Below are 8,901 nucleotides of genomic sequence, written 5' to 3'. Positions count from 1 at the left end.
GTAAAGGTGTGATGATTAAAGGACTACAGATAAGGTAGAGATGTGAGCCTAAACCAGAATAAAGCAATACATAGCATGTTGGATGACAACACTGGAAGTTCTCAGGAAGTAAAAAAGCTCAAGGGGTTCAGACTCCAACTGATGGAGGAGCTCCGAGGACAACGTCTTTCCTTCGGTCACCTTGGTTTAGGAACTCCTTAGATGAAAACTGGCACAGAGGAAACAACCCAAAGCTTCCTCCCCAGCTCCTCCAGTTGCAACAGAGAAAGGCTTTGTTGTCTGTCTGTCTTCACCAAAACTACCACGGTAATATCCCACATGCCAAAGCAATGGAGGAATGTGCTTCTTTTGAGCAATCCTGGACTACAATAGGCACAAATACAGCTTGGATAATTTAGAGAGGGTGTTGGCACCTCGAGTTGTTGAAGGGAAACTAACTGATGGCTGATGGCTCTTTTCTCCAATCTCCTGGATGTCTTGGGAAACGATGTCTTTGTCCCGCCGGAAACAACTTCACTGAAGTGGGGGAGTCCTCTACAACCTACAAATGAAGAGTGATGCTGGGAGAGCTGGGGCACATGCTGGTGACCTCAACAACTGCAAGACACCCTGATTCTCAGCCACTTCTGCCATTGATCTCAAGATACAGTAGTCTGAACCAGAGTGTGACCCACACCCCACCAACGAAATGAGAAGAAGGTGCAAAAGGCGCACCTCCAGGATTGGTACAGCAGCCCCTTGCACCAGGTGTAGAAAGTGCGCCTACAAAAACCACTCTAATGTGGTTAGTACATCCTGCTGCTAATGAGGATGCACACAGAAGCTCACACACACTGGAATATAAATTTTGATCATTTCAGTGGTTATTTGGTCATTAAATGGCTTTTCTGGCCACTAAAACATCATTTGTGATTTTCTTTTTAGCCATTCATTCCCCCCCCCAAAAATGATACTAACCTACAATGATGATTATTGTAGGTTAGTATCATAAATATATATTTCATCATTCATATGCTGAATTTTTTTGCTATTCCCCCCCAAAGCGAGACCCCACAAGCAGCTACAAAAAGAAAGTTATAGCTTGCCTTCAAGACTTTGAAAAGGACAAAATCATTGACCGCCTTACATATCACCGCCTTTACCCAGGGGATGCCATACCCTGCATTTACGGACTTCCTAAAATCCACAAGGAAGCTGTCCCACTCAGATCCATAGTCAGTACCATAAACTCAGCCACTTATAACATTGCAAAACACTTTGCTACCATCCTTGCTCCTCTCGTGGGTAACACCCCACATCACATCAAGAACTCCACCAACTTCACTGACAAGGTCCAGAAACTTGATCCAGATGAAACCATGGTGTCCTTGATGTAGTCTCCCTCTTCACTTGCATACCCACCAGGGAGGCAGTGGAGACGGTCAGAAAACGACTACAAGAAGACAGCTCCTTGGAAGACAGGACCAACTTGACACCCGATCAGATTTGCACCCTGTTAGACCTCTGCCTCACCACTACATATTTCAAATACAACGAAGGCTTTTACAGACAAAAACATGGCTGTGCCATGGGCTCCCCCGTGTCACCTATTATAGCCAACCTTTACATGGAGGAAGTGGAAAGGAAGGCTCTTGGCTCTTTCAAAGGAAGAGTACCCAGCCACTGGTACAGATATGTGGACGACACCTGGGTCAAAATCAAGACACAAGAAGTGGAATCCTTCACTGCGCACATTAACGCTGTGGATAAAAACATCAAGTTCACCAGGGAAGACAAAAAGGACGACTGTTTGCCTTTCCTGGACTGCGCTGTGCACATTGAAGAGAACGGCAACTTCAACATCGAAGTTTACCGGAAGCCCACACACACGGACCAGTACCTCCTCTTTGACTCCCATCACCCTCTGGAACTTAACAATGTGGTGTATGCTGTACAGTGCAGCGAGGAATGCCCAGACCTCTACATTGGAGAGACCAAACAGCCACTTCACAAGCGCATGGCACAACATAGAACAGCCACCTCCACAGGACAAGACTCAGCAGTCCATCTGCATCTAAAGGACAAAGGTCACTCTTTTGAAGATGCTCACATTTTGGACAGAGAGGATAGAGATTTCTGACCCTTTTACAGCCAAAACTACCAAATAAGAAAAAAATATTGACTGGTTCTCACATACCTGCATCCAAGATGGCGCTGCGTATGGATGCCCTGGTGCTTCAGTGCGTTACTTCTGTTTTGTTTTTGTGCATTTCTTCTGTGTCTGGGCACTCCTCTGGATATTCTTACACCAGAGAAGAGCTTCTTAACTACAGGACTACAACACCTGTGGATTTATTCCCAATATTTGTCGCATCTGCGGCAGATTTACTGCAGACTCTGATCAGGAAAGTGAGACGCCGAAAGAGAGGGAAGCGAGCCGGCGCACTCGTGCGTCTGAGGAGACGCGGACTGCGAACTGCTCTTCCTGGGATCTTCCTTTCCAATGTACGCTCACTCGGGAATAAGATAGACGAACTGGCCCTGATGAGAAGCATGAACAGAGACTTTGCCTCCTCCTGTGTCTTATGTTTTACGGAGTCGTGGCTCAGTGAGGACATCCCGGACTGCGCGCTCAAGCTGGAGGGCTTTCATCTGCTGCGCGCGGACCGGCAGGCCTCTCTCTCCGGTAAGACCAAAGGTGGAGGTGTCTGCTTCTACATAAATAGTGGCTGGTGCACAGATGTAACAGTGATTGCTCAGCACTGCTCTTCCTCTCTGGAATACCTTTTTATTCACTGCAAACCGTTTTATTCTCCGCGGGAGTTTGCTTCATTCATCCTGGCCGCTGTTTACATCCCACCAGACGCGGATGTGCAGGCAGCTCAGTGCGCACTCGCGGAGCAGATACTGCACATGGAGCGGACATTCCCGGACTCTCTCATCATTGCTCTTGGGGACTTTAACAAAGCCAATCTGAGCCATGAGCTTCCGAAATATAAGCAGTATATTAAATGCCCGACCAGAGAGGAGAGGACATTAGACCACTGCTACAGCACGATCAGCGGGGCCTACCGCGCGGTGCCCCGCGCTTCACTCGGACTTTCTGACCACGTCATGATCCACCTAATCCCCGCGTACAGACAGAGGCTGAAGCTCTCCAAACCTGTCGTGAGGACTAAAAAACTGTGGAGCAACGAGGCTGTGGAGGAGCTTCGCACGTGTTTGGAGTCTACAGACTGGGACACAATGAAGGCTTCTTCTAACAGCTTGGACGAGTTTACGGACACCGTCACCTCCTATATCCACTTCTGTGAGGACAGCATTGTGCCATCACGCACCAGGGTGAGTTATAACAATGACAAACCCTGGTTTACTCCTAAACTCAAAAAGCTGTGGCTGGAAAAGAGAAAGGCGTTCAGAAGCGGAGACAGGGACTGCTACAGAGAGGCCAAGTACAGGTTCACTAAAGAAGTGGACATTGCTAAACATCAGCACTCTGAGAAGATGCAGCAGCAGATCTCAGAGAATGACTCGGCCTCTGTGTGGAAAGGTTTTAGGAATATCACCAACTACAAGCCTAAAACCCCCCACTCCACTGATGACTTGCTCTTAGCCAACACCCTCAACGACTTTTACTGCCGTTTTGACGAGCCATCAGGCAGCCTTCACACCTCCAACGGCCCCAACAATAGAGGCACTTTGGACACTAATTCCCCCACCTCTCCCCCCTCCATAGAGCCATCACCACCTTCAAACTGTTCACCTACAACACCCCCCTCCTCACCCCACACAAAAGAGGATTTCACACCACCCCCTCCCACCACAACTCTTCATATTCATGAAGCAGATGTGAGGAAGCAGTTTAAGAATCTGAATGCTCGGAAAGCTCCCGGCCCAGACGGTGTGTCTCCTGCCACCCTCAGACACTGTGCAAACGAGCTGGCCCCAGTGTTTTCTGGCATTTTCAACTCCTCACTGCAGGCATGTCATGTGCCTGCCTGCTTCAAGTCCTCTACCATAATCCCTGTCCCCAAGAAACCTAGGATCACTGGACTAAATGACTACAGACCCGTGGCTCTGACATCTGTGGTCATGAAGTCATTTGAGCGCCTGGTTCTCTCCCATCTCAAGACCCTCACGGCCCCCCTCCTGGACCCCCTGCAGTTTGCATACAGAGCCAACAGGTCTGTAGATGACGCCATCAACATGGCCCTACATTTCATCCTGCAGCATCTGGACTCCCCAGGAACCTACGCCAGGATCCTGTTTGTGGACTTCAGCTCTGCCTTCAACACCATCCTTCCAGACCATCTCCGAGGCAAGCTTTCCCAGATGAATGTGCCTGATCCCACCTGCCGGTGGATCACTGACTTCCTGACAGACAGGAAGCAGCATGTGAGGCTGGGAAAGAATGTCTCGGACTCTCGGACCATCAGCACCGGCTCCCCTCAGGGCTGTGTTCTTTCTCCTCTGCTCTTCTCCCTGTACACCAACTGCTGCACCTCCACCCACCAGTCTGTCAAGCTAATCAAGTTTGCAGATGACACCACCGTTATTGGGCTCATCTCGGACGGGGATGAGTCTGCCTACAGGAGGGAGGTTGAACGTCTGGTGTCCTGGTGCAGCCACAACAACCTGGTGCTGAATGCCCAGAAGACAGTGGAGATTATTGTGGACTTCAGGAAGCACACAGCCCCACTCCCCCCCATCATCCTGACTGACATCCCCATCACCTCTGTGGACTCATTCCGCTTCCTGGGTACCACCATCACCCAGGACCTGAAGTGGGAGCCCACCATCACCTCCGTCATCAAGAAAGCCCAGCAGAGGATGTACTTCCTGAGGCAGCTGAAGAAATTCAACCTGCCAACACGGACGATGATGCAGTTCTACACTGCAATCATTGAGTCCATCCTCACCTCCTCCATCACCGTGTGGTACGCTGGAGCCACTATCAGGGACAAACAGAGACTGCAGCGTGTTGTGCGCTCTGCTGAGAAGGTGATTGGCTGCAGACTCAGAGCGTTCTCACTCCCGAGGCGTAACATGTCGACGTTTTGTCACGTCCCGCGGCGTTCCTGAGGAACGCGAAAGGAGACCTTCGGCGTTCTTATGGTACGCGGCGGGTTATTGCTGGAATCCAGTGCAATGACGCTCCCGCGGTAGTAGACGTTCCAGCCCTGTATTCCAGCCCTAAACCTAACCTTATCCCTAGCCCTGACCATAACCTTATTCCTGACCTTAACCAGGACTTTAATGATGTTAAATAGCGTGTTTCTAAGCGATTTGAAGAAAAAGAGCGAACATGTGTAGGTTCAGTCCAGACGGTTCTCATATTTCCTCTTTTTCCGAGGTCGTCATTTAGGAACGTGGTGGGTAGCCGAAAACGTAATATGGTGACGATTTGTCACCTAGCGTAAAATGTTACGCTTTGGGAGTGAGAACGGGTTGGCAGACTCCCATCTTTGCAGGACCTGTACACCTCCAGGACACTGCGGCGTGCAGCTCGGATCTCAGCTGACCCTTCTCACCCTGGATACAGTCTGTTTGACCTGCTCCCCTCGGGCAGGAGGCTCCGGTCCATTCGCACCAGAACCTCTCGCCATAAGAACAGTTTCTTCCCCTCTGCTGTTGGACACAGGAACAATAAACGTACGACTGTTCCCACCCCTAACACATGACCCTACGCTGTGTTCACTGCATCATTCCATGTTTGGCACTGATCACCACCTGCACTCATGTATATATCTTTCTACATAGCACTTTTAATTCTTATTCTCATGTATATATCTCATGTATATCTCATGCATATATCTTTCTACGTAGCACTTTTAATTCTTATTCTTACTTTTATTTTTTCATGTCTATTTAAGCGCAATTTATGACAGTATGTTTGCACTGAAGCACCGCAGCAATTTCCTAATGTTGTAAACCTGCTCAACATTTGGCAATAAAACCCTTTCTGATTCTGATTCTGATTCTGATACCAGTATTTAGCCACATCCCTGCTCAAGATGATTGTAGATTGTGATCAGCTCGACCATAATAACAGAAAAATACTTTTAAAGAAGGATCAGAGTTTCTTTTTATTTCTGTCAAACATTTATCACATTTTTGTGGAGATGAATGTAAATTTAAAAAAAATACAGGTTAAACAAACATCACTCTCAAACCGCTCCTCTTCCTGGAATGAAGCAAAGCCTGATAAACATGAAAGACTCTATTCACTGCAGAAACATGTTGTTGAGATCAGAGCTCAGACTAGTTTCAGTTATAAGGAAGAGAAACTCACACAGTCACTGACACTGAGAGGAGAAATGGCACAGAAAGGAGTTCAGCTGGACCGAGAAACCTTCTCTTGTTCCATCTGTTTGGATCTACTGAAGGATCCGGTGACTACAGCCTGTGGACACAGATACTGCAGGAACTGTATTAAAAGTTTCTGGGATGAAGAGGACAGGAAGGGAAGCCACAGCTGCCCTCAGTGCAGGAAGACTTTCACACCGAGGCCTGTCCTGGAGAAAAACACCATGTTAACAGCTTTAGTGGAGCAGCTGAAGAAGACTGGACTCCAAGCTGCTCCAGCTGATCACTGCTATGCTGGACCTGAAGATGTGGCCTGTGATGTCTGCACTGGGAGGAAGCTGAAAGCCATCAAGTCCTGTTTAGTCTGTTTAATTTCTTACTGTGAGAAACACCTCCAACCTCACTATGATGCAGCTCAATTAAAGAAACACAAGCTGGTGGCCCCCTCCAAGAAGCTCCAGGAGAACATCTGCTCTCGTCATGATGAGGTGATGAAGATTTTCTGTCGTACTGATCAGCAGAGTATCTGTTATCTCTGCTTAATGGATGAACATAAAGACCATGAAACAGTCCCAGCTGCAGCAGAAAGGACTGAGAAGCAGAAGGAGCTCGAGGTGAGACGACTAAACATCCAGCAGAGAATCCAGGAGCGAGAGAAAGATGTGAAGCTGCTTCAACAGGAGGTGGAGGCCATCAATGGCTCTGCTGATAAAGCAGTGGAGGACAGTGAGAAGATGTTCACTGAGCTGATCCGTCTCCTCCAGAAAAGAAGCTCTGATGTGAAGCAGCAGGTCAGATCCCAGCAGGAAACTGAAGTGAGTCGAGTCAAAGAGCTTCAGGAGAAGCTGGAGCAGGAGATCGCTGAGCTGAAGAGGAAAGACGGCGAGCTGGAGCAGCTCTCACACACAGAGGATCACAACCAGTTTCTACACAACTACCCCTCACTGTCAGCACTCAGTGAGTCTACACACTCATCCAGCATCAATATTCGTCCTCTGAGCTACTTTGAGGATGTGACAGCAGCTGTGTCAGAGACCAGAGATAAACTACAGGACATTCTGAGAGAGGAATGGACAAACATCTCACTGACAGTCACTGAAGAGGATGTTTTACTGTCACCAGCAGAGCCAAAGACCAGAGCTGGATTCTTAAAATATTCATGTGAAATCACACTGGATCCAAAGACAGCAAACACACATCTGTTATTATCTGAGGGGAACAGAAAAGTAACATTTATATACCAACAACAGTCTTATTCTGATCATCCAGACAGATTCACTGACTATTCTCAGATTCTGAGTAGAAAGAGTCTGACTGGACGTTGTTACTGGGAGGTGGAGTGGAGAGGTGGAGCAGTTCGTCTAGCAGTCGCATACAAGAATATCAGCAGAGCAGGGAGCATCGATGAATGTGGATTTGGAAATAATAACAAATCTTGGGCATTACGTTGTGACATAAACAGTTATAAATTAAACAGTTATAAATTTTGGCACAACAATGTCCAAACTGACCTCTCAGGTCCTCGGTCCTCCAGAGTAGGAGTGTACCTGGATCACAGAGCAGGTATTCTGTCTTTCTACAGCGTCTCTGAAACCATGACTCTCCTCCACAGAGTCCAGACCACATTCACTCAGCCGCTCTATGCTGGACTTTGTCTTGGGTTGTATAATGGAGACACTGCAAAGTTGATTAAAGTCAAACAGAGAAGACAGGTTCATGTTGATCCCTGACCATTATATGTACTTGTGTAGATTCTAAATGAGGCTTTACATTTTAGAAGCTGAGAAGTTCAGTGGTCCATTGATGTGTGAAAATAATATTGCACTGATTCAAACTGTACTTACATTTATATACCTTACATCAATATAAATCTGAATTTGTTCTTATGGCTGATAATCATGTGAGTTTAAATGATACTACTCTTCATATTCAGCATGTTTGAAATCTGTCATCAGTCTGGTTAGTGGTTTTATTCTGTAGTTGCTGTAGTGGGTTGTCAAATGCAACAATATATTGGAGCTGCAGTGATTCATCAGTTAGTCAATGATTAGAGAATTGATTGTTTTATCATTATTTTAGTCACATTTAAAGCTGGTTCCAGTTTCTGAAATGTGAAGATTGTTGATTTTCTTGATCATATATGACTGTAAACTTAATGTCTTTGAGGTTTGAACTTTTAAAATGTAACAAAAACTGAATCCTTAATGTTTGACATTTAATATTATTTTTCAGATGCAAGTTTGATCACACTCGATCATTTATACATTTAAATACAGACACTAAATAACACAGGCCTGTATATTGTGGAGGATAGACATGTGTCTTTGCCCTGAGCTGTGTCTGGCAGGCAGAGCGTCTCCACAAATCTGAAGCTTCTGATTTGGAGAAAATGAGCTGAGGGAGACACCTGGTGGACAAACACAGACATGACAGGAAGAAAGACTAAAGTGCAGAGTGGAGACAAACAGCTGGAAATACTTGTTGGAAAGGATTGTCATGCTTCAGAAAAACACACAGCACACACTCTAACAGTCCTTTATTTGCACTCAAGGAGACACGTGAAGAAACCAAATCACACAATAATGAAGTGAACACATTTATAGTCAGTGTTCAAGA

At 46.7% G+C, this 8,901-nt stretch overlaps 1 protein-coding gene across 1 annotated transcript; it reads left to right on the top strand.

The window, feature by feature from the left end:
- The first annotated feature begins 6,281 nt into the window (after window positions 1-6,281).
- LOC146579409 (tripartite motif-containing protein 16-like) lies at window positions 6,282-8,015 on the top strand. The gene has a single exon (XM_085269302.1). The coding sequence runs from the start codon at window positions 6,297-6,299 to the stop codon at window positions 8,013-8,015; it is 1,719 nt and encodes a 572-aa protein (XP_085125428.1). The 5' UTR covers window positions 6,282-6,296.
- The last annotated feature ends 886 nt before the right edge of the window (window positions 8,016-8,901 follow it).

Source organism: Mchenga conophoros, linkage group LG3 (genome assembly GCF_057382185.1).
Source record: "Mchenga conophoros isolate Kocher_MC1m ecotype Shallow Benthic linkage group LG3, M_conophoros_male_GT1.1, whole genome shotgun sequence".
NCBI classification, from domain to species: domain Eukaryota; kingdom Metazoa; phylum Chordata; class Actinopteri; order Cichliformes; family Cichlidae; genus Mchenga; species Mchenga conophoros.
This window is presented reverse-complemented; position numbering and strand designations above follow the sequence as displayed.